Genomic DNA, 25,513 nt, shown 5'->3' on the forward strand with positions numbered 1-25,513 from the left:
GTAGGACACATTGCCACCCAGCTCCCAAAGTAGACTTGCAGTATCCCAGTGCTTCAGTTTGTTCTGTAATGCTCCATTCATCTGGTTGACCATGTCGTGTCCAGTAACCCTGCCTAATACTTAACAGTACCCAGCCATCTTCCAAGCAGCTGGCTTGGACCACTCACAGTTCCACAGTCTCCCTGCTTTAACTGATTAGTAAAAGTCTTCATCCATCTTCGTTTGTTCTTCCTCACTTCCTTCTCTTGAAAGGTGTATATATAGCAAAGGCAGGAGAGTGTACACACTTGCCGCTGTCTGTCTGCTAGTCATTAGACTCCAAAGCAGAATATTGAGGCTCTTCAGTCTTTGGGTAGGTTAAGAACAAAATGGCTACTATACACCTCTTCCCTTCTCTGAGCTTGTCCTTAATAGGTGCCCTCTGCTTTTCTTAACACAACCAACCAGCTAGATTTCATGGTAAAAAAATAAAAATGCAGCTGCTCTTGGCTCTGAATGGTGCTGTCAAGAGCAGAGAGCAGGTAAGGGGGGACATTTGACAGGAAACTGACTTAGAGGTCTCTATAGGTTGCTTTTTCTCCAAGTAAGAGTGGTAATGCTTTTTTCAGAAGTGTAACATAAAGTATAGTTTGACCATCACATTGGGCCTACACATGCAGTAGGATAATGTGGCAGTGTGTGTATCAGGCCCTTACAGGTGTGGAGGGGAGGATACCATTTCCAAATACTTCCCCAGGTTACAACACAAACCATCCCTGGGAATAAAATGTTAACGCATCTAAGAGAGAAAATCCAGCCTAGCTCTTTTTTTAACTGCCTCTGTTTCTATTTTGCGAAGTCTCTGGACAAATGGAATGCACCTTTATAGCACTTCTAACAGTTACGGCCCCCCCAAAAAAATATACTGGGAACTGTAGTTCACCCACCACATGGCTACACTCCCCAGCACCCTTAACAAACTACAGCCCCAAGATTCTTTGGCACAAGTTGTATGTTTTAAATGTACAACCAGACTGTACTATGCGACAATCAGAAAGCCTTGATTACAAGGTCCCTTCAGCCTGCATTGTTCATGCCTGGGTGGAGAATCTATGCCCTTCGGGAAGTTGTTGCACTCTGACTCCCAACAGCCCCAGCCAGCATGGCCAGTCATCAGGGATGATGGGAATTTGGAAGTCCAGCAGCATTTAGATAGCCACATGTTTCCCATTCTTGATTTATGTCCTCTGGTTTTTCACAAAGGACAATAATGTTACAACAAAGGTAGCTTATAATTATTTCAGTTTGTTTCACAAGCCCATTTGGAAGTGCAATTCAGATTGGAAAGATGTATGCCAGTTAGGATAGCCACCCTCCCCCAACCCAAAGAAATGCCCCAAACTTTTAATGGCTAGATGACAGGTAATACAGTAACTGCTATATTCTCCATGAGCAGAACTCAGGCTGGCAAAAGGCAAAAAAAGAAGAGATTGATTCTGAAAAGGCTTATTAATGTGCAACTGAGCCATGTCCAAATGAACTAGGCAATTTGCCATGGCTATTTGCCCTGAAGGTGCATTGTTAAAACTTTAAATAATGTGGATCCCTTTCATGCCAGTCCTGCTTTCTGCATATTTAGGGTGCAGCTGCACTTTACAATTGTTGCAAGAAATGTGAATGTTAGGGGAAAGTAGTAAACATTTAAAATTCATAATTTTAAAACTGAAACTTTGAGTTTTACAATTTGTCAAATTTCACCTTTGAAATTTGACTTTGAGAGGTTTCAGTAAACTATGATTCTTGCTGGTGAATTTTAAGACTCAAAATGCCAGCTCTATTTCCTGCAGCAATTATAATGTGTAGTACTGCCTATTAATAAAAAAAACCTCCCATCTCAGCCTTATGCGAAATAGTTATATTCTTTGTTTTAAATATCCATTTGTGTTTGAGTGGTTGCAAAGCAGTTCATCGTTAATCCACGAATCTTGGCGCAAAGCTGCTCTCTGCTGCTGAAGCAAAGTATTGCTTACAGAGGCTGCTTTTTCTCCAAGAAAGAGTGGTAATGTTTTTCATAAGTGTAATATAAAGTGTAGTTTGACCATCACATTGGGCCTAAATGTATATAGTAGGAATGCTTTATAGTAGGAACTGAATGACTTTCAGAATATTTGCTAAAAATAGCTAAATTTGCTTCAATGTGTGAACACACAAATTCTAATTTTATTATGTCCCAACATTACTATTTGCAGATATTATTAGATTAAAACGATTTTTTAAAAAGCTAAAACATTTGATTTGACAGGTTAATAATCCAGTCTCAGATTTCACTTCTCAAGACTAACAACAGTTTTCTAAAGTCATCCCTCAAAACTGAGGTTCAAATTTCACTTGAAACCCTTTGTAACGGAAAGCTTCAAATTTTAATGTTGTTCACATTTAGAGCTTCGTCTGTGGTTTTAGTGTGCCAGTGCTTGTCAGTGATGATTCCCACCCCCAATTTCCTGCCACACGCTGCTTCCGACTACAGTATTCCGTGTATGTCCAGGAAATTCCAGATGTATGGCAACCCTAGTTGTGTCTACATCAGAATGATGTGCTGCAGAAGGCCTCACTGTGCAGTTTGTTACCAGAAGGCAGAGGCAGTGACCCACCAACAGATGGGCCGGACAGCAATGTGGTATGGGTCAAAGAGTCTGGCTTGTTCTACTCACTGCCAGCCTTTGACAAATTACCTTTGAGAGACGAAAGAACCACACTGGCTCTTCAGATCACCAGATACTGGAGGCATAGAACAGCAGGTGGCCCTAGTCTTAATACCCTGATTCTTATCTAGATGTTCAAAAGTTGGCTGCTTTTGAGAGCGGTATACTGAACTGTATGGTTCTTTGACCCCAGCACAGCAATCTTCATGCATCTCAGGACTGTCCAGAACTAGCTATGACATGAACTTTGTGGTTTCCTCCAAGTCATGTTGATTGCTGAAGAATGGGCCTAGGAAACAGTGGTTGTTGCACATTATGACAAGGACATAGGACCTTGGGGATTAGGGGCACTGACTCACATTTGGTCCCAAAAAACCTTTCCATGCTGTGCGCTGCAGCACCTTGCACTTCTAGACTCTGGAAGTCACGAGTGCTGGAATAGCACACCCAGGATCCTGAATCAGAACCTTCCAGACGTGCTTCTAGTTCCTCAGCAAGCTTTATGTCAAATCTCTAATACTTTGCTGAGAATAAGCCCTCTTCTCCTTGTCCCGTTAAAAAAGACTTTTCTATTTCTTTTATGTATCTGTTCTTTTTCCAGATCATCAACCCAAACTTCATCCAGGAAGGTGAGTAAGGACAGAAATGTGGCAGGTTGTTCCCATGATCTAGCAAACCAAACATTGGGTTTAATCATCTTTGCCCAAACAAGTCCTGTGAAATCTTATCTGAGTAATTAGTCAAGAAAGAATGATGTCAAGCAAGTACCACTCACAGTCCCAAGGAATCTATTGCTTGGTGAACCAACCAGTTTGAACCCACATTCAAATTTTGTCTGGTAAATATGTGTGTGAGAGGGAGAGACATTCAGTATTCAATCATACTTCAGTGTTATGTTACTTGGATTAATATTTGGTTTCATATTGCATCTGTTCACAAAAAATGAACATATTTAATTTATTTGAATGCGGTTTACTTGCTTTCCTTTGGTTTATTCAAATTTAAATAGATTTTGGTGTATTTTTGATACGATAAACATGATTTTAGTTATTCATCCATCTTTGTGTTCTGGAGACTCCCGTTTTGGTTTTGAAAGGCATGATATTGGTAACCCTTGTTCTAGAACTTCCTGCAGAATTCTTTGCAATCCTCTGGAATTTCATGGGAGACCACGGGATATAGGGTTTCCTCATGGAGACTTTCCAGGTGTGAATTTGTGTGTGAGAGTGCTGAGATTTTCAGGTTCCCGAGTTTCACCTGATAACAGATGCTGCTTTTATTGCTTGATGCTTGGTTTTACAGGAGGTGTTGGGCAAGGTCTTTATAACAGCCCTTTATAAATAACCCTCAGTACAACAGAGGCATCACTGAGGCACATTTTGTATTTTCAACGTCCTGTGGTTAGTTTATGTTTTCAGTGAACATTATGTCTCTATACGTGTGGCCTTTGCTGCAGTTGCTCCAGAGTTTCTCGTGCCCTTAGTGGACATCACCTGCTTGCTTGGTGACACGGTAATGCTGCAGTGCAAAGTCTGTGGGCGACCAAAGCCAACCATAACCTGGAAAGGACCAGATCAGAACATCCTTGACAACGACAACAGCACAGCTGCATATGCAGTTTCCTCCTGGTACGTTCATATTTTGCAGAGGGTGTTGGGATGGCACAAATGTAGCAGTTGCACTCCTAGAAAATGTGGTGCATTAAAAGTGTTTGAATCCAGCTAATGACCCTATATGCCCAGCTATGTTAGGAGAGCCAGTTTAGGACCCTGAAATTTGAAAAAAAATAAATAAATGTAGGCATATGGTTGGCGAATGTGGGAACAGACTGCTGAACTAAATGGGTATTTGATCTGATGAAGCAAGACTCTTCTTATGAAAGGGGGAATTGGACAAATGAATGGAGGATAAGGCTGTCAAGGTACTAGCCACTAGCTCTGCCTCCATGATTGCTGGGGGCCGCAGAAGGGGAGAGTGTTATTGTGCTTAGGCTCCTGATTGCCAGTTTCCCACAGCCATCTAGTTGGCTGCTATGAGAATAGGATGCTGAGTTAGGTGGGCCACTGGCCTGATCCAGTCCAGATCAAAGCATGGCTTCAGAAGAGGAAGGAGGTTAATAATAATAATAATAATAATAATAATAATAATAATAATATTTATACCCCACCCATCTAGCTGGGTTTCCCCAGCACCACTCTCATCACTTTCAAGGGAGCTGGAGCCATACCTTCTCTAAGGGAGGTTTTAATCAACTCCCTGATCACAAGAGAGAAAGAGAAAGAACACATGTAGTAAGCCACACCTCTGAAAGAATCTTGTCCACATCCTCAGGAAACAATGAGGGAAATTCATCAGAGCAACTGAATGCTTCTGATGATAAGAAATCAAGGACACTTTAGATATAGGCGCTGTAGTCAAAGGCACGCATATGATGTGAGCACTTTTATCCATGAAATACATCACAGGGTACAACCACAGAATTGTTCTGTACTGTTTCCATGTGACATTTTCATGCATCTTAAAGTATGTGGCCACAAGCATTTTTTAAAAGTGAAGCAAGGGAAATAGTTCTTGGGTAGCCCTCTCAGCAGGTCAAAAGGAAATATTGATGTTCTCTGTGGGACACCCCTATTGCCTTTATAATGGGTTTTTGTGGCACTTCAGCAACCTTTTACTGTTTATGCTGACTCCAGGAGAGGCGGGCAATGCACATTTAAGTGATAGTATTAGAAGAAGCAGAGGACCACAATAACAGCCCACACTGATTTTATTATTATTTTAAATAAAATACCACTTTCTACCTGGTGATGAACTGTGCCATTCTTATGGGCCTCTAAATCGTTAATCATTAACACAGAGAACTGGATCCATTACTACTTTCTTCCTCCTCTCCTTGTAAGTCACCTGCATCCACAAAACTGCATAATACGAAGGGCTCTGCTTGTCTGCTATCCACTGAGACTTGTTTTCTGTGTCAGTTGAAATGGATTGGCAGCCGCTTGCCACTGGAAACTGAGCCAGTGTAAAATGCTTAGCAGAGTAACAGATTAAAACACTGACATCTGCACCTCTCCAGCGATTCAGGTGAAATCACTCTGAAGATCTGTAATGTGATGCCTCAAGACAGCGGTATTTATACTTGTGTGGCAACAAATGAGCTTGGAACAGTGTCCACTTCGGCTACAATAAAAGTACAAGGTAATGGATTTCTTGCTGGTTTTTTGTATGTTTGCTCAGCCAGAGCTTCCATTGGTTTAAATCATGGTGCAATCAGCTTTTGAAATGTTTGGCTTAATTGTACATGGGCCTGTATACCACTTCAAAATGCAGGTGAGGAATCCACACATGTCAAAACCATCCCTGCCTGTGGAAAGCTGACATGCTAGGCTTTTGCAGACCAGGTTGGTTGTGTATATGTGTGGTATTCAAATGGGTGATTCCTCATTTGCATTTGAAATACTACATGTACTTTGTGTACTACTTTCTACATGGGAAATAACCAGTTCTCCCCTCCACATGCCCCCATCACTACAAATTCATCTCTTCCCCTTCTTCCTCTCTCTAACACATATGCACACACACAGAGTTAAAGTGATATAATCCAAGAGGGTGAACAGCATACTTCCCTCTACCACCCTAAGCATGTATATCAGCTCTCATGTGTACTATTATTTGCAAGAAGAGCTTCGACAACAAAGTAAATTGCCCACAATTTTGGTATATAGCATGGCCCATTGTCACCAGTGGGTGCTGGCTGGTGATACTTGGATTAGGTTAATTGCAGGTTTTATGGGAGCAAAGACTTAGGAATTAGGGCTACAATTTTGGGAGGAGTGGAGTTAGCGCCCCTGCCCCAACCATTTCCCCACCTCTCCGAATTTGCCATTTATCCAGCAAAGCATACAAGTACAGGATCAGATTCTAGATCTCTGGCAGTCTCTGATAGTTGTGTCCTAAGACATGCCCATCAGTTCTGCTGTACCCATGATTGCTCTAGGAAACTTTCTCTCTGTGTGTTTTAATAAACCCTCTTTTGCGTGATTTGCAATGCAACTCTCTCCTGATTTTGCTCCCCTGTCTACACCTCAGGTGTCCCTGCAGCCCCAAATCGCCCTATTGCTCAGGAAAGAAGCTGCACCTCCGTGATTCTTCGCTGGCTGCCTCCATCCAGTACAGGGAACTGCACCATTTCAGGTTACACAGTGGAGTACAGAGAAGAAGGTATATGCTTAAACTCATGGTACACCTTTGGTTTGCAACTGATTGTCATAGGATGATCCAGGTTGTTGTGCGGAGCTGCTAGGCTGAGCTAATAGGCTTCAGTGCCTTTTAATTTGGGGTGTTGCCTATGCTGCCTCTTTCTGCTAGGGTTGTCTGGTGCAACTGGGAGGGTGTGAGCAAGTTAGCAGCAGTGGCTTCGCCATTACCTTTCCCTCCCATCTGCAAGTGGGACAAGTCATGTCCCGTGGCAGCCAGGAGAATACAGGTGAGCAAAACTGGCTTGAGGTTTTGGGAGCCCTTGGGTAAGAAGCCCTAGTGACCTCTTTCCTCCTCCCTGCTACTACCCACTTGCACACTCTCTCTTTCTCTGCCAGCAAGTGAGCAGGCAGTGGCAATTGCTGCTCCTTCCCTTCCATGGCTTCATTGCACTGCCTGCTGTGGGCCAGTGGGAGAGAGCAGGCCAGTGGGTGGCAATGGCAAGAGAAGCAACATCAGGGCCAGGTTCTTCTGCTGGTCAGCTGTGGACCTCCAGCTTAACCATGGGCCTCAGAGGATGCAAGTGCAAGTGGAGCAAGGGAGCACCAGTATTACATGGGGTTGCCAGCCTATTTAAGTGAAAGGCGAAATCTATGGACTTGATCTGGCAAGCCTGTTTTCAGTCATCCTGACTCACACAGTCCAGATGTGAAGGGTTCTTCAACTGGTGGTGATCACCACACTGGTCCATATACCTGACAAAGACCAGTGAAAAATGCATGACCAGCATGCTGCAATAAGCTGGGGGAAGGAACCTCAGGCCCATGGACCAAATGTGGCCCTCCAGGCCTTTCTGTCTAGCTCTCAAGCAAGACTCCTAGGCAGCACACCTCACTGCCCCTGCTTCCTGCCTCTCTCGAGTGTTTTTTGCCTGGCTAGAATGCATTGTTGAACTCTGAGAATGCCTCTTGCTTGCTGAGATGGAGGACAGAGAGGAATGTTTGCATGTGTGTAGAAACTAGCCTGTTGTACATTTTACATTTAATGGTTCTTCCCACTTTTGCCTCTGGCGCTGTCCACCACTGGCATGTGGTTGCCAGAAGATTGCCCAGAAGAGAATGGGTAGTAATTTGAAGCTCTTTACAGCTGGGTCTGAAGTGGTAGAACAGACCATTCCGCTTCAGTCCACAGAGGATGAAGAGTATTACTGAATACTTTCCTGTGCAATTTTTATTTATTTATGTATTTATTCAACTCCCTGCCAATAGAAAATAAAGTTCTAATGATTTCCCCATTGCACTAGTTTTCCACTTGGAATGATTTTTTTAATATGGTGTTCAGAAATAATGTATCTTACCTCTAGTCTAATATGGTATAGACCATTCTACAACATCACACTACTGCATGTTTAAATCAGGCAATACAAGAAGACAAAGTGGTTGCTACTTTTCTTTTCTTTTTAGCACAGGTGACTTCTAAAAGAATCTGTATTTCTTTTCTTTTTTTATCAATTAGGGCCGGATTAAAGCTTAGTCTCAGTGTGGTGGGGTGGAGGGGAAGAGTCAGTAAGGCACAACATCCTCCCTTCTCTAAAATCTATAGTCATGTTCTTTTAAAAAATGTTATCTTAATCTCTCTCTGCATAACCCGTAGGCTCACAGGTCTGGCAGCAGTCTGTTGCCTCCACCTTGGACACCTACCTCGTTATTGAAGATCTCACACCTGGATGTCAATATCAGTTCCGAGTCAGTGCCAGCAACCCCTGGGGTATCAGTTTGCCCAGCGAAGCCTCTGAGTTTGTGAAACTTCCAGAATACGGTGAGAACTTGGTCAAAAAGGGAAGGATACTAATTTTCAGAGGGAATAATATTAGAGCTGGTCGGTCAGAGTTCTGCTTTAAAAGCTAAAGTTTGTGTGATTATCAAGCTTCTTGTTGGCATTTTGTAGTCAACTATAGATATCTGAGGGCAACATATATATGATTGTGTCTTTTCCGATCAGCACACATGTATTTAGATCAGCTCTTTTCTTTTGTTTTCAAGGCGTAATATTTAGGAACCGGGTGCACATTCGGTGGCATGCCGTCTGCTTGCTTGTCAAAGCTCTCACATGATTTTCTTTCTTTAAACTTTTCCCTTTGTATTACTGATGTGTAATAAAGACTATAATTGGCATTGCAACCAACTCTATTTCCCCATCCCTTTGGGTTTCACAGACTCTGCTGCAGATGGAGCCACCGTGACCTGGAAAGAGAACTTTGATTTCGCCTACACAGAACTGAATGAGATTGGAAGGTGAATTATTTCAGTAAATGAGATTGGAATCAATTATTTCACTAAAACGCACAAGCCAGGTGTTTCTTTTAAGTTATCTGTTAAGGCAGTGGGTGCATGATTTATGAATGAATAATGCTTATTATCATTTCTCCCCACAGGGGTCGATTTGCTGTTGTAAAGAAATGTATCCACAAAGCCACCAGGAAGGATGTTGCAGTGAAGTTCATCAATAAAAAAATGAAGAAAGAGGAGCAGGCAGCACACGAGGCAGCCATGTTGCAACATTTGCAGCATCCTCAGTATATCACTATTCATGACACCTATGAGTCACCTTCCTCCTATATATTAATTTTAGAACTGTAAGTCTTTTGATGGAAGCTAAACTTCTTGTTTGTTATACTGAGGGAATCCTCCATCTTTGCAATCACACATTTCATGATTGTAATGAAAATGATTTCATTTCCCCATAAAAGAGCAATATTTCAGATGACTGTGAATGTCATATTCACACAATCCAGTATGTGCGTTGGCTGGGGTGGGGGTGGGCATAATAAGTCAGTGTGAAATAGCATGCACTTAAATAAAGAGTCCTAAACTGTATTTAAAATGAGATAGCCCTTATTACACTGCAATATATAAGTATTTTATTTATTGCTTTTTAAAAATACCACTTCCATTATAAGGTGTTAGTCGCATGTTTGAAGTATTAGCAAGAGTTTGTCATTATGCTAGATTTCTTTTCTCAGTTCATAAATGTTGGCTTTTAGGATGGATGATGGCCGTCTCTTGGACTACTTAATGAATCATGATGAATTGATGGAGGAGAAAGTAGCTTTTTACATAAGAGACACAATGGAAGCCTTACAGTACCTTCACAACTGCCGAGTCGCTCATTTGGATATAAAGGTAGGAAGCTTGTGTATATCTCTCTCTATCATGGTGAATTCCAAGCATTCAGTCTATTCTAAATTCAGGTGAAGAGACAATCTACCTATAATGAAAACACTTTAAAGTACCTGTTTTGTGTCACTAATCTGTCCTTCTTTCAACTACTTCTTTATAGCCATATTTGTGATGAAGGCATCTGGTCCAAATTTTGAAAAAAATTCCAAGCAGTTCTGAGAATTCACTTACAGGATGTCATTTTTTCTGTTTTAATATCTTGTCATTAACAAATGACATATAACCAGTGCCTTTTTTCTTTTTTTTTAAAAAAAAGCCTTTAGGGTTACTCTCATTTTGACTCAAGAAAATCACCATTTTATAGTTCAAATTGGGAAAAAGAAATACATTAAAGTGCAAAACTTCACAAAATGTTTTGGGGTATGCATACTCCTGCGTCCCCTCAGAAAAAAATAACTGCGTATAACTCACATACATCTTCAATGTTTTCCCACAAAGATCCAACATGCCAGTTCTTTCCTTCCTTTCATACAAAAGCTCCTTGTTGAAAAATGTGCAATTGGGAGGGGGTGTGGAGGGGGATGATGAGATCTCATTTCATTTGTCCACATAACTTTGCTTATACCTTGATAGAGATGTAAACATAAAGCTAATTTATATGTTGCTTACATGAAGCTTAAATCCTTCCTTAGACTGGCTCAGAATATTGTGAAAGATGGATACTTCAGCAACATATGCACAAGGAATAAGCAGTGCAACAGAGGCTTATTCTTGTTTTTTAGTGAAATGGCCTGAGTAACCAGACTGTCTACATGTCTGCACTGCAACTCAAAACATACACAGTGTTGGTTTATAGCAGTTTTGTTGCCTTTTCTGCTTAACTAGGTTTTTTCTCAAACTACTACTCAGACATGAACTTATATCTGCATAAATCTAAGATGTAAAATATTTTCTGTAAGGTTGTACATGATGTTTACCATTCACCCACCTCTACCTAGTGGGCAGTTGTGGCCTGTACATCTTACAGGCTGGCCTCCTGTAGTGCCTTTTGTTTTAAACATCATTGTACTCCAATGTAGACAAGTTTCAAAATGTCTCTATCCTTCAGCTGGTATCCATTGAAACTTTTCACTCAAGTTTGTGCATTGTGCATGGTGCTTTGCTGGGTGGTCAATCTAATATTATAATTAAGGCTGCAATCCTCTATACATGAAAGTGAGGCTTATTGAACACAGTGGAACTTACTTCTGAGCAAATATTCACTGAAATGCTCTGTAGGTACCAAAATGTAAAGCCTCCAAACTAGCTGAGCAAATACTTATAGTACTTCACTTGGGACATGTGTGTTCTGAAGAAGTGCCAGCACATACATTGTTGGTACATTTTTTTTCCTTAACAGGAAAAGCAAAAGAATATATGATCTGAAGGACCACAGGAACCACAAATACACTGTCCTGGGTTCTGTGGTGGAAGGCAGGCAGGCTGTAAATGTGATAAATGTTGGCTTAAACTGATTTATAATACAAAAGCAATGAACAATGGAACCTTTTTTTATCCTTGCTCTCCACAGCCAGAAAATTTGCTCATTGACTTGCGGATCCCAGTGCCTCGCGTTAAGCTAATAGACCTGGAAGATGCTGTTCAAATCACTGGCCATTACCATGTTCATCATCTCCTTGGAAACCCTGAATTTGCTGCTCCAGAAGTTATCCAAGGTGCTCCTGTTTCACTGGGCACGGATATTTGGAGCCTGGGTGTGCTCACCTATGTCATGCTGAGTGGTGTGTCCCCCTTTCTGGATGAAAGCAGGGAGGAGACTTGCATCAATGTGTGCCGAGTGGACTTCAGCTTTCCCAATGAGTACTTCTGTGATGTAAGCCATGCTGCCAGAGACTTCATCACTGTCATCCTTCAGGAAGACTTCAGGAGGCGGCCAACAGCAGCCACTTGTCTGCAGCACCCTTGGCTGCAGTTTCACAACGGCAGCTATTCCAAAATCCCACTGGATACCTCACGCCTATCCAGCTTCATTGAACGCCGCAAACACCAGTTTGATGTGCGGCCAATTCCCAATGTTAAGAGTTTCATAATGAGCAGGATGAACCCAGGAATATAATGCAATACAAGTACCTTGATTTGACACTGAAGCACCGTGGCGTGTGAAAAGAGAGAAGGTGGAATCTCTCTCTTTATGTCTGTGTAAAGTATTCTAGTTGATGTGATGTCAAAGAAAGTGTATGTACTTTTCCAGCAGTTGCATTATCTAACTGGTTAGAACTAGAGGCTTTTAGATGTTGCATATGCAACTCCTCGCGTGGCTTATCTTGCAATGATGAAGTCATGTCAAATACAGAAGAATATTTTAGAAAAATACATCATTTGAAAATGGTAACCAAAACACCATTGCCTTACTTTTGAAAGGCAGCCTTCTAAAAGACCTGGACACCCTTGCTGATCTTATTAAACTTTAACTCATGTATTTGAAAGGCAACGGAAAGTAAAGAAATAAAACTAGGCTGACCCTCCACAGTCAGCATTTCCTGAAACAACAACACTGGAGTGGATTCGAGATTTTGCAGAAATAGTTGCTCCTCAAGTCCTAATGAAGCTCTGTTTCACTAGGAGAATTCCACTTGTCTTCAATAAGAATTAACCTTGTGGCAGAATTGTTTTTTTATGGCCCTTGTGCTATCATAATGTCAGCTTTGCCTGTAAAGTGACTTAGGTATGCCGTATTGGTCAGGATCATAGTATACCTTTGTCAAAAGTCCTTTGGATTCTCCAGCATTCACATGTTCAAAGCTAACATACTGTAAAGTAGCAATCTGCTACGGCTAAGATGGTAAATTCACTGGAACAAAAAATGTTTTGATGAAGCACAATGAGACATTTTTTAAAGTAAATTTTTATAGCTCTTGTACAGACTTTTTTGTGAAACCTGTGTGTTGAGAAAAGGCTATGTTACAATAATTACTGTTATCTGTAAACTAGATGTCAAAGACTTTTTCTATTGCAGAATGTTTGTTGAATTCTCATATAGTCTGTAAAATGAAAAGGAATCTTATTCCTTTTTCAGTTTTAAAAGTTGATCAGTTGTGAAATCAATCCAAAGTTGGCCAAAGTGTGGTAAACATAGTGGGTCCATCCTTACAATTATTGCTTCAAAATTAGTCTTGATGTGTGAGACTGGTAGTTTACTGCATATTTGTACACATGCATCTCTCTTCCTAGCTCCAGAATCCTAACTTCTATGCTAGCATATTTGTTCCATCCCAAACTCTGGTGTTAAATAACAATTCAAAAAAGACTATTAATATAAAAAGTCATTGTAACGGTCCATTATTGTGCACTAAACACGCCACTAACTTAATAGCCCCTTATAAATCATCAAAGTATTTTCAAACTAAGAAGCTTTTGAATAGTTCCAGATTGCAGTTATCTCAAATTAATATTGTAAGAACTAGTCCAGCTTTTCACACCAAGAGGAATTTAGTGCCAAGACAGTGACTGACCATATCCTAATCATTTAGAAATCAATCAGCAATTCATAGTTAACTTTTTCCTCTATCCCACCAACTAATCTTCTATAAACTCTGCAATGTGGCAATGGACCTAGTAATAATCAAAGGCATGGTGAGCTCTCTCATTTTGCCTGTTCAGTTGGCATACATTTGTTGAACACAATATACTAATGATTCTGGCACATCTTTTAGTCACTTGTGTCCTAAGTAGCTGTCAGGGTTAGGCAACCTGGTAGCCAAGTGACAAGGGTTCTGTAGCCTCTCAGTGGCACCTGACATATTATATTAACCTGGAGTATTTTACCGTTTTCTCCTTTCTCTTGCCCAAAGCCCCAAACAGATCAAATCAGGAGCTGTAAATGTTCTTGCTACAGTGAGAGTAATAAGAAAGGTGGTGAACACACTGATGTCTGGTGAACCAAGAAACAAGCCAACAAATCAGTACAGAAAACGAGAAAGGTACTTGACTTAGATTTTCTGGCTAGAAAATGTGGTTCAACAAAGCAGAGGACCTTTCCATAGGGAAAGAAGCTGATGTCCTTTAACTTTTCAATGAAGTGCTTTTTTCCTGCTATTTTTTAATCAAGAGGTTTGTTATACTATGAACATGCAGTGATCATCCAACCCACTGTTATAATAAGGAATGTGAGGATAGGATCAACTCTTGAGGTTCCTTTTAGTTGCTACAATTTCCTCAAGGCACTGACAATCATCCAGAGGCGGAGCATATCGGCTCAGGTATAAACGACGGCCAAGATCCAGCCCAAGGTACCCATGGCGGAATCCCACTGTAATCAATGGAAGATATTAGTCACAACTAAGTAGTCCCAATAGCTTCAGTGTGACCTAGGCTAGCTACAATCCTATGCATACTTAATGGAAAGCTAGTTCCGCTGAACACAGTGGGTACTTCCTTCTGAGCATGGGCAGCCCAAAACATGTTGATGTCAGATGCAAAGGGACAAGATGGTGTCTTTCCCCATTCTATGTACAAAAGCCAAGGAGACGTCAGCTCTGTTGATGGGGCAGCATCCTCCACTGCACCTGAGTGCCGTGAGCTAGTTCAGGGATGCATTACAGGCCATGCGACACAAACAGCTCTATCTGCTTCCAGGCTTTCAGCATCTGCGCAAGGCAGCTCCTTTATGTTACATGATAACAACTGAGCCAGTGCTGCTTCTGAATAAACATACGTAACATAGTGAGTCCAGACTGCATGTCATGGATCCCTTCACTGGAACCAAGGGCAACCTCAGTAAAGCATCACAACTTTTAGATACAATAAAAGAAATAGATGTGGATCTTTGCCACATCTCCTTGTTCTTTTCAGCTGCAGTAGCCGCATCAAAAATGCCTACCTACTTTCTAGTTCTGTTCTTCTACATATACGTGGAAGAGTGACTGTCAAAATGTGTACCTACTTTTGGTTATTTTGTGATTCTGGGGAAATGCAAAAGAGATTACTTAAGCATCCTTGAAGAACAAACCTCTCTGGTACATTAAAATCCCTATGGAATAATCACCTATGGGGGGGAAAATACCTGAATCTGTGGCAAGCAAAAAGGCAGGATTTAAGACAAGGACTGACTGCTGTTTTATCATGAAATCTTGAGAGTTGTTTTCTCAGGCATAAAGCAGTTTTTGCTTCAAAGGGCTTTGTAATGTGAATGTAAAATCTACATTGAACCAGAATACCATGGATGTCTTATCTTCTGCAGCAACATCAATAACATCCAAGAGGCTCAAAGGTCATTTAGGCATTATGTGTGACAATTCCTGGAATCTTGCTTTTAATCTTTTGTAACAAAGCAACTTAAGACTGGCTGCATATCTCTGTGTTCATGTGTGCCCTTCATCCTCTGCTGATTTTGTTGGATATGTCATCTGCAGCCGGTAGTTGTATGCAACAAAGTGTGACTAGCCACGGTTTGGGACCATTGGATTGTAATTAGGAATTGCTAGACACAACTTAGTTCTCAGATGAATATCTGTGTGCCATTGCATGGAAGACATCTTTCCTATCCATTTGTAGAAGAAAATCCTCCACAGGGCTCTGGTTTCTCCCCAAAGCTGATTGTTTATGGACTGACACATCAGAAAATGGTGCTTTCCTAAGAGAATAAATGTCAGATCCCACTTTTTTTGGCTCCCCAAGCTGGTTATACAATTACTGTCGAATATCAAACTGCTTCTAGAATCGTTATACTAGTGACTGTTAACATGCCAGGATTCTGTAATTTCTCAGCTTATACTCTGAAGCTAGTAGTAACAAACATCTGTTCTACTTAAGCCATATCTTATCCTTATGCTCTCTTTTTCAGTGCTGGTGCTTTTGCATCTTTCTGTCAAACCATTGAGTCTGCTTTTGCTAGCATGTCACTTCAACAGTATACTACTGAAAATAAGGTCAGACATGTAAAGGGCACAGCAGACTACTAAAAATACACTTTTAAAAATATTTGCAACAATCATTTCTGTGGTGGTGGTGGTGGTGGTGGTGGTAGGGATTGTATTAAGAGCTTAAAAAAATTCAAGGTGCAAACGAATTCCACAGCCTTAATCATTTTCAGTCTTTTGCTGGTCTGCCTTAAGTGTTATCTCATTATTTTATTATTGATTTTGTTTTGTATGCATATGTGTTTTCTAAAACATTTTGTAAATATTTTATTTATACTTCTGATTCTTCATGTGTAATGTTGTAAAGTGATTTCCTGCTGTCACATGTTCTTACTCTTCTGCAGTATATATAAATATATATGTTATCTACAGATGATAAAATCTACATTTTAGGCTATTGCCTTCCTTATAAATACAATATACAAAAGATTCAAGTATGGGATTTTTTTTAATATAAAAGCAATTCTGCTGATAAAATCAATTAAGACGGATATTATAAAGACAAGCTTTTATTTTGACTTATATGGGGGGGGGGGAGAACACAGGAGAAGAAATTGTGAGAGCTGCCTGCCATGTAAAGCCATTAGATACAACTGAAAGGGGGGGTGCTTAATGAAAGTCCGTTATCTATACTACTTTCCCCCCTTAAAAATAGGATTTATGATTTCTGACATATGTGCTTTAAGACTGTAATATGAACCTTGAAATAATGAGAATTGATTAGCTCTACTGTGTTCGGGCAAATTCGATTTTGACATTGCTAACACTACTTTAAAAAAAAATACAAATTTTGCTACATGACGCACACCAAAACTGTTCAATTTCCACTGGTCTATGTTGATCAGGTTACTCACTGCTAAAGGTGGTAGTGTGTGACCCCGAACTTTTAGCAGAGACTAAAGATTAAACGTCCACAACAGAGGACGTTCTTAATGTGAGCAATGCCCGAGTTCTTACGAAGCGAGTAAACCCGAACGACCCTGCAGGTGATTATTGACTCCCGGGGGGGTGCGGCTGAAAATAAATAAATAAAAATAACTGAACTGAACTAACCAATTGCGTTTAAAAAGTTATCCATCCCTGAGAAGCCCGAAGCTTCTCTTTCAAAATGGACCCTATTCAGTATTCTTCCGACGCAGATGTTGCTTCCAGTGGTGTCGTCGTCCCTCCATCCATTCTAGTGCTGCACTCCGAGGGATTTTTCCTTTGGCGATGGAGTTTTTATTTGGCTTTTGGACGCACAGGCGGCGCCCCCACTGAGAGCGCATGGCCCTCTTCTCGAACTCCCCTAAATTAAATGTACTCACCGCTTTCCCCCTCAAACGCTCCAAGGCATGGGCGTAGCAAAGGGGGGCAGCTGCCTCCCTAGATCAAGTAAAACAACAGAAATAACAAACTGACCAATCACGTCGGTCCTACCCCCCCAACAAAAGTCCTGCCCCCCCCCAACATAAATCCTGTCTACGCCCATCTCTCCTCTCCTGGGCAGCTCTATTCTGGAGACCGGGGTGGGAGGGTCGCCGCTTTGTGCCTCCACACCAGTGTCTGTTAGGTGATGTCCATACGCGTCCACCCGGACACACGTGCACCAGAATATGCGTGTAGTAGTAGCTCAAGCAATTGCAAAACAAGCCTCCCTGCCTTCTCCGTTCCTAGAGGCGGAGAATATACAGCTTTCACTCCTCCTCCGGTACCAATTGCACCCCCTTCTTTCCAAGCAAATAGCGCCGGCCAGGATACAAGAGAAACCCAGGTGCCACTAATGCAGTAGTAGCTCAAGCAATTGCAAAACAAGCCTCCCCGCCTTCTCCGTTCCTAGAGGCGGAGAATATACAGCTTTCACTCCTCCTCCGGTACCAATTGCACCCCTTTCTTTCCGAGCAAATAGCGCCGGCCAGGATACAAGAGAAACCCAGGTGCCACTAATGCAGTAGTCGGTCTGGTTGGGTAACGAGAGTAGTCACCCCTTAGCGCGCATGTGCACGTGGCGCTACGTAAGGAATCGTCCCGTTTCCTAGCGACGGAGGAGGGTTGCCCCGCCTTGCGTCATTACTCGGCGACTGACCCGGCGCGCGCTGTTCTCCGTACGTGCGCGCGAGAGCCTCGAAGGATGGAAGCGTTAGCCTCGGAGCTGTACGGCGTGCAGGCGGTGCGCTTCGGCGAGTTCGTGCTCAAGAGCGGCCTCGTCTCCCCGGCCTATGTCGACCTGCGCGTCATCGTGTCGCACCCGGCCCTGCTCAACAAGGTGAGCCCCGCGGGCCGGCGGGCGGGAACGGGGCGCGCGTGAGGGAGGAAGGCGGGGCCGAGGCAGTTGGAGGAGGGAGGCCGAGAGACCAGCGCCTCGTGTTTCTATTGCAGCTGGGGGTCATTATAAGCACCGCTGGTCCTGACGGGGGTTTGCCGGTTTGCCTCTCCTCTCCTTGTTTCCCCCCCTCCTCTTGGGGGGGGGGAAGGGTTTACAAGGGTGTAAGCGGGGGGCAGCTTGCTGCTATCGAATTTATGTCAGCTTCTCTGTGAGCTTTTTCAGCAGCACAAAAATGCTTTAATGCCTCTTCTAATTTAGCGCCCTCGATACTAATGGACAACAGCTGTCATCACCTCCGGCCCTAACCATGTTGACTGGGACTGAGGGGAGTTGCAGGCCAGCCATGCCTGGAGATTTGGAAAGCCTCTTTTAAACAAACAAGCAAACAAACATGGCAAGAGTGTTAGAAGAATCAGATAGGGACCACGAGGGTCATCTAGTTGCTGGGGAAGAGGGCGGCTGTCAAAGATGATACAATCCTGCCAGCTAGTAGTACTCCTGGAACATGTTGGAGTGGGTTTTCCCCCTCATGCATAATTGTCTGTAGTGGAAGGTGAGGTAGAGGGATATGGATGGAAGAAGGGCACAAAGTGATAAGAACATTGATCTGTCTTGTCAGCATTGTTGCAAAGGATACCCTTCTCAGAACTCAATAGCATAGCTGATCATTTGTGCCATATTCAACCAAATAGTTGGGCTAGTGGAACCCAACACAAGGATTCCCACTAGTGCAACAGAGATCACACAAATACATGATTCTTCCAAGGAAATAAATAAGCTATCACTGCTTGTTGCTCTTCAACTTAAATGCAAAGAACACAAGCATACTTAGGGGATGAAGTAAGCATCATGTGAAGAAATGAAATCCATATGATCTTTGGTGCTTATGGTTTCTCTTTTTGGTGATTCTTTGTGGACTTTCCTTATTTTATTGACAATGTATTAATGTTTGGTTATAATGGTAGAACCTATTTTATATTTATAACAATTTCTTTCAGGTAGCAGGTTTCCTTTTTCAAACAGCAAAGGATGCTGCAATCAAGTATGACACTGTGTGCGGGGTCCCATACACGGCTTTGCCCCTGGCTACAATCATTTGCTCAACCAACCAGATCCCAATGCTTATACGGCGAAAAGAAGCTAAAGATTATGGTAAAAATAATCAAATTTACCTAGATCATAATATTGGCATTATAAGTAATGAATATTCAAGACAGCAAAAATATTTATAATAAATAAGTTTCCAACTTCCTCGGTATTGTATATACAGTTTGTTGTTTTAGCATTTCTAGAAAGGTAATAATTTGATGTACATAGCATGCCTGTGATTTAGGAGCCTTAGTGCAAAGTTTTAACCACAAGCTTTTATTAACTGGTGTAGTGCATGTGTTATTTTTAATAGTACAGTGGTACCTCGGGTTAAGTACTTAATTCATTCCGGAGGTCCGTACTTAACCTGAAACTGTTCTTAACTAGGGGTGTGCTTTCGCTAATGGGGCCTCTTGCTGCCGCTGTCACATGATTTCTGTTCTCATCCTGGGGCAAAGTTCTCAACTCGAGGTAACTCTTCCAGGTTAGCAGAGTTTGTAACCTGAGGTGTTTGTAGCTCGAGGTACCTCTGTAGTAGCAATATTTTCAGTTGAGCTGGCAAGGTTGTTTTTGTTGTTTGTTGTTGTTGTTGTTTGTATTGGTAGGTTAATGAAAAATGCCTTTTTTTGCTTCAAAAGGTACCAAACGTCTTGTGGAGGGGACAATAAACTCTGGAGAAACTTGTCTGATCATTGAAGATGTAGTTACCACTGGTTCAAGTGTTCTGGAGACGGCAGAGACCCTTCGGAAAGAGGGGTTGAAGGTTACAGATGCTATAGTGCTATTGGATAGAGAGCAAGGAGGGGGAGCCTTGTTGGAGAAGCATGGCATACGCCTACACTCAGTATGCACCTTGTCTAAAATTCTCAAGATCCTTGAGCAGCAGGAAAAAGTTTCTCCTGAGATGGTGACAAGAGTAGAAAAATTCATTCAGGAGAATATTATTAAACCTTCTGAGCAAAATGGTACTCCTCCTGTGAAAAGAATGTGCAAAGAAATGAGCTTTGCTGCTCGGGCTGAACTGCCAAACACTCATCCCCTCGCTGCACAACTTCTCAGGCTGATGGAGAAAAAGCAGTCTAATTTGTGTCTTTCTGCTGATGTGACTAACTCCAAAGAATTGCTCCAGCTCGCTGCGACTTTGGGCCCTTCCATCTGTATCTTGAAGACTCACATTGATATTCTGGATGATTTCACCCAAGAAATAGCCAAGGAGTTGAGAGCACTTGCAGATAAGCATGAATTCTTGATATTTGAAGATCGCAAGTTTGCAGACATTGGAAATACTGTGAAGCATCAGTATGAAGGTGAATTTGGCATAACTACTAACCCCTATCTCCTCTTTTTAACCTATAACGTGTTGCATATCTCTATAGGGCTGCATATGTTCCTATTACTCTTAATTTGAAATGTTGATGTGGCCTTCACTGACTTGAAACTAGCTCTTTATTTTCAAGCCTTCAGGGGCCTTGCTTTTGAGCTGACTTTTATTCAGATTGTATGCTATATTGAGAAAAATAATACTGAGGAAATCAAGCCTGAGGCTAGCCTACAGGGTGCTAACAAATATAGAATATTGATATTCCATATTGTGATAGTACTGTGTAGTTATGACCTTGATAGTTGTGGAAAATATGACTCTGGACAATATTTCTACAGTGGTAATAAAAGTTGTGAAAAGGGTATCCCTGGTTAATCTCTTAAGTAGTTATCTGATTGCCAAAAAGACGCTTAACTGATACATTGTCTATTTATGTTTCAGGTGGTATTTTCAAAATAGCATCCTGGTCAGATATAGTTAATGCTCATGCTGTTCCTGGACCTGGAGTTGTTAAGGGATTGAAAGAAATAGGGCATCCTTTACAGAGAGGGTGTCTCTTGATCGGTGAGATGAGCTCAGAAGGGTCGCTGGCCACTGGTGACTATACAAAAGCTGTGGTAAGTTGGAGCGTTCATCTCAACAAAATGTCTTAAATGGTCTAGATCCCCCCACACACACCATCTGGGAGGAAGGGGTAGATCTTTTGAAAAGCAGCATTTCTTGGATTTTAATGTGCTGCTATAAGTTTCTCCAGTTTGACATAGCCAGCAAAAATAATATTTGCTGGTGCTTTCTCTGGAATAGATCAGAATGGAAGTGTAGCAGCATAGGACTCACAGCTGTCCATGGAGGCACAGGTCAAATCTGTATCCAGGGCAGCTGTCTACCACCTCCATCTGGTACGTAGGCTGAGACCCTATCTGCCTGCGGACTGTCTTGCCAGAGTGGTGCATGCTCTGGTTATCTCCCGCTTGGACTACTGCAATGCGCTCTACGTGGGGCTACCTTTGAAGGTGACCCGGAAACTACAACTAATCCAGAATGCGGCAGCTAGACTGGCGACTGGGAGCGGCCGCCGAGACCATATAACACCGGTCTTGAAAGACCTACATTGGCTCCCAGTACGTTTCCGAGCACAATTCAAAGTGTTGGTGCTGACCTTTAAAGCCCTAAATGGCCTCGGTCCAGTATATCTGAAGGAGCGTCTCCTCCCCCATCGTTCTGCCCGGACACTGAGGTCCAGCTCCGAGGGCCTTCTGGCGGTTCCCTCACTGCGAGAGGCCAAGTTACAGGGAACCAGGCAGAGGGCCTTCTCAGTAGTGGCGCTCGCCCTGTGGAATGCCCTCCCATCAGATGTCAAAGCGATAAACAACTACCTGACATTCAGAAGACATCTGAAGGCAGCCCTGTTCAGGGAAGTTTTTAATATGTGACATTTTAGTGTATTTTTCATCTCTGTTGGAAGCCGCCCAGAGTGGCTGCAGGGTACAAATAAATTATTATTATTATTATTATTATTATTATTATTATTATTATTATTATTATTATTATTGTACTGCAGTGAAATTAATGTCTGAGGGAAAATAGTGGGAGTTTACACTGCTGAAAAATGAAAAACAAAGTTCTTGGGGGAGTGTGGGTAGGAATTGAGGGAAATGGGGGAAGACAAAGGAAGCAAGGAGGTTATGTTTGTGATTGGCATGCTCATTTGCTAATGAGATAATGGTATCCATTGTGAATGGAGGTAAGTGGATTGTATGATGTTCTGATCAGTACAGTCTCTTGATTCTTTATCATGTTGTCTTGCTTTTGTTAAGGCTGTAAGTCTTTGTGTTTGCATAATAGCACCTTGTTTAGTATGTGTTCCTCCATTTTAGAGCAAGAGTGTAAAGCATTTTCTAACTGCTCTTGTTTATTTGTTTTCCTTTAGGTTAAAATGGCTGAGGAACACTCAGATTTTATTCTGGGATTTATTTCTGGCTCCAGAATTATTGACAAACCTGAATTTCTTCATCTGACTCCTGGTGTTCAGATGCTGGCTGGAGGTAAGCAATTCTGTGGCACTTTGATGGTACAATATATTTATGAAAATACCAGAATAACTGAGATAATTCAGAGGTACGCTCGTAAATATTTCTGGTTTGTATGCTGGTGAGGGTGAGAAGGCAGTCAAAGTCCCCAGTAGTTCCTGTTCAGATTATACCTTTCCCTGTCCTAACATTGAGATTGCCTTTGGATTTGTATGTCTGGTTCTGCATTCCCTAGCCTTGGGTGAGAGATCACATCCAAATACTCAGAATTGTCCAATTCATGTACAGTACTACAGTGAGGAGAGTGGGGAAGATGATGAACAGATTTACAGAGTTGTAATGTAGGAGTAAAACATACTAACTGCTCCACACTAGAAGCAGCCAAATAAGTACAGTATCATAAAATACAATATACAAGTTCCCTAAATGTTCATAATGCTCTGCCCAGTATTTTCTTATTTCATTCACTGAAAACTGTAACTGGACATTAAGGTTACTGGAAATAATTTCCTACTTATCTGTGCTTGTATGCAAGTTCAGAATTTGTAACATCAGACAAATTGCATCTCTCACATATGTTTCCTTGTGTCAGTCACTTGGTTCTGATAATAGTACAGCAGGTTTCCACTTGCACAGTGGAACTCTCCCCTGTAGCCCTGAGCTACACTGTAGGGTGCTGGAGGTCCCTCCAGGGCAGATCTTAAGGGTCTGTTGGGAGAGGAATGGGAAGTCCTGCTGTATGAGTGGATCGCTGCACACATAGCCTTGGCTGCAAACCAGTCCCTGCTGTTTTGTATGCAAGCTTGCCATGCTTTAAATTATATGCAAATATCAAGGCATATTTGCCATGGATATGCCAGTGAGGCTTTATGTTTCATATTTAATCAGTGTTAATAACCCTTTAAGAAAACTGTTATTTTGTGCTATTTGGTTATTATTATTTGCTCTGATGTGCAGTACCTGATGTTGATTATTTCATCTTGGTTAGATCCTTTTAGAGCATGCTTGTTTCCTGTGCACACTTAATAACATTTTAATAATACAGTGGTACCTCAGTTTACAAACTTAATTTGTTCCAGAAGTCCGTTCTTAAACCAAAACCATTCTTAAACCGAGGCGCGCTTTCCCCAATGAGGCCTCCTGCCGCCAGTGCCCTTCCACCGTTCAGATTCCATTTTTAGACAGAGGTAAAGTTCTCAAACCAAGACACTATTTCCAGTTTTGCAGAGTTTGTAAACCAAATTGTTCTTAAACCGAGGTACAGGTGTATAAGGATAAATCTGTACCCAGTGTTAGAGTGGGGAACACTTTTTGGAGCTCACCAGCATCCCTGAAACTCTTTTATGAAGGAAACTCCTGGAGAGCAAGCATAACACAGCATATTTGTGATTGTGATCCATTGCAGGTGATAATCTTGGGCAGAAGTACCTCAGTCCTCAGGAAGTGATTGGTAAAAGAGGTTCGGATATCATCATTGTCGGCCGTGGTATCTTATCTGCGCCCAGTCGCCCAGATGAAGCAGAGACTTATAGAAAAGCAGCATGGGAAAGCTACTTGCAGAGAATTGGTGTCAGCGCACAAAAATAGCACAACTGCTGTGTTTCATTAAGCAAGCCAAATTCTAGAAGCAGGAAGGATTGAGAAGGTAATTCTTTGTTGTTATTTTGCCTAATGTTGTTGTATGTTAAAATTTTGCTATAAAGTTATTTGAGAATCAGTACAGAAATTGTAAATTTTGATTCTGAATTCATACAGCTGTGTGTCGTCTGCTATCCCATTTTAAAAAACACTTTAAAGGGCTTTTTTTTTTTAACTCCAGTGGTTTTGCAAACCACAGAGCCATAAAGATTGTGAGAAAAGAGGAAGCCGAGCAAATCCTGATCACATTGCATTTGCAGTTGTTTAAAGTTCTTAGTTGCTGTTCTGTTGTGTTAAAATGTAAGGACTGAGTGTGATAGGGCGCTAGGCCCTCTTCCACATAGTTTCTCCATCCAGCATTCGGTGCTTTAGATCATGATGTGAAATATGTTTCAAAATATTGCTCAGGCACAGGAATTGTGTGCCTTAGATATTAATATGCTTGTATACTATGTGGAGATGATGCATTCCATTAATGATCTGCTACCTCAAAGCACATTCAGGATCCTTGCTTCTCTAATAATTGCCTCACTGGTAAAATGCAGTGGTTGTCACAACAATAAAGTAAACTTCAAAAAGACTGTTTAAATGGTATGAGAATGGGAAGGTCTTTTTGTACATTAAATACTCTGGATGATACCCAGTGGCGTGGATATCCTCTTCCTCCCCCTGAGCCCCCGCAAATCTGCCATGAAGTGTCCCGAACTCTCTGGAGTAGAGGAAGGGCAAGTTCCACTGTGAGCAGAAGTATGTTCCACTTGCAGACAAGACAAAGTTGGGTGTCAATATATGCTTTTGTAAATTTCAAGCCCTTCTAGTGAATATTTGCATTCTACAGATCTTGACTAAAAAAAAAATTTAAAAAAATTTGTATCATTGTATAAAATTTAAGCCACCAGAGGGTGCTATAACCCTTTGTGTCTTTCAAAAGTTTCTTTACTTAGGGTTGCCATGCATCCGGAATTTCCCAGACATATTTGGAATACCGCATTCGTCAGCAGTGTCTGGGCAGAAATCACCCAACTGAGAAAATCTGGACATATGGCAGCCCATGTTGGCAATGCCAATTTGGCCAATTTTTCCTTAAATTAGCTGCAAAATGTCAATTTTTTTGCAATCTTGCCAGAAAAAGCACAACTTTTTTGTAAGGATTTT

At 41.7% G+C, this 25,513-nt stretch overlaps 2 protein-coding genes across 23 annotated transcripts in view; both read left to right on the forward strand.

Annotated features, from left to right (window-relative positions):
* Positions 1 to 16,402, forward strand: part of KALRN (kalirin RhoGEF kinase) — a 523,049-nt gene extending 506,647 nt beyond the window's left edge. For 19 of the 20 annotated variants that reach the window (XM_083722227.1, XM_083722240.1, XM_083722241.1 and 16 more), the window contains 9 exons: positions 3,283 to 3,310; positions 4,138 to 4,309; positions 5,758 to 5,879; positions 6,771 to 6,902; positions 8,532 to 8,696; positions 9,094 to 9,172; positions 9,313 to 9,513; positions 9,922 to 10,060; positions 11,628 to 16,402. In XM_083722227.1, the coding sequence (XP_083578353.1) occupies positions 3,283 to 3,310; positions 4,138 to 4,309; positions 5,758 to 5,879; positions 6,771 to 6,902; positions 8,532 to 8,696; positions 9,094 to 9,172; positions 9,313 to 9,513; positions 9,922 to 10,060; positions 11,628 to 12,173 (1,584 nt within the window). In that variant the 3' untranslated portion in view covers positions 12,174 to 16,402. Of the gene's footprint in view, positions 1 to 30; positions 2,636 to 3,282; positions 3,311 to 4,137; positions 4,310 to 5,757; positions 5,880 to 6,770; positions 6,903 to 8,531; positions 8,697 to 9,093; positions 9,173 to 9,312; positions 9,514 to 9,921; positions 10,061 to 11,627 lie in introns of those variants that run through there. The other variant, XR_014560170.1, reaches the window with a different exon arrangement.
* A 1,549-nt stretch (positions 16,403 to 17,951) lies between these two features.
* UMPS (uridine monophosphate synthetase) overlaps positions 17,952 to 25,513 on the forward strand; it is a 54,929-nt gene continuing 47,367 nt past the window's right edge. The window contains exons 1-6 of one of the 3 annotated variants that reach the window (XM_083745702.1): positions 17,952 to 18,220; positions 19,279 to 19,432; positions 20,008 to 20,676; positions 21,132 to 21,307; positions 22,621 to 22,735; positions 24,126 to 24,949. In XM_083745702.1, coding sequence (XP_083601828.1) covers positions 18,086 to 18,220; positions 19,279 to 19,432; positions 20,008 to 20,676; positions 21,132 to 21,307; positions 22,621 to 22,735; positions 24,126 to 24,307 — 1,431 coding nt within the window. In that variant the 5' untranslated portion in view covers positions 17,952 to 18,085 and the 3' untranslated portion in view covers positions 24,308 to 24,949. Of the gene's footprint in view, positions 18,221 to 19,278; positions 19,433 to 20,007; positions 20,677 to 21,131; positions 21,532 to 22,251; positions 22,736 to 24,125; positions 24,950 to 25,513 lie in introns of those variants that run through there. The other 2 variants (XR_014565959.1, XR_014565958.1) reach the window with 2 other exon arrangements.

This window comes from Podarcis gaigeae (genome assembly GCF_964106915.1).
Source record: "Podarcis gaigeae genome assembly, chromosome: 1".
Lineage (NCBI taxonomy): Eukaryota > Metazoa > Chordata > Lepidosauria > Squamata > Lacertidae > Podarcis > Podarcis gaigeae.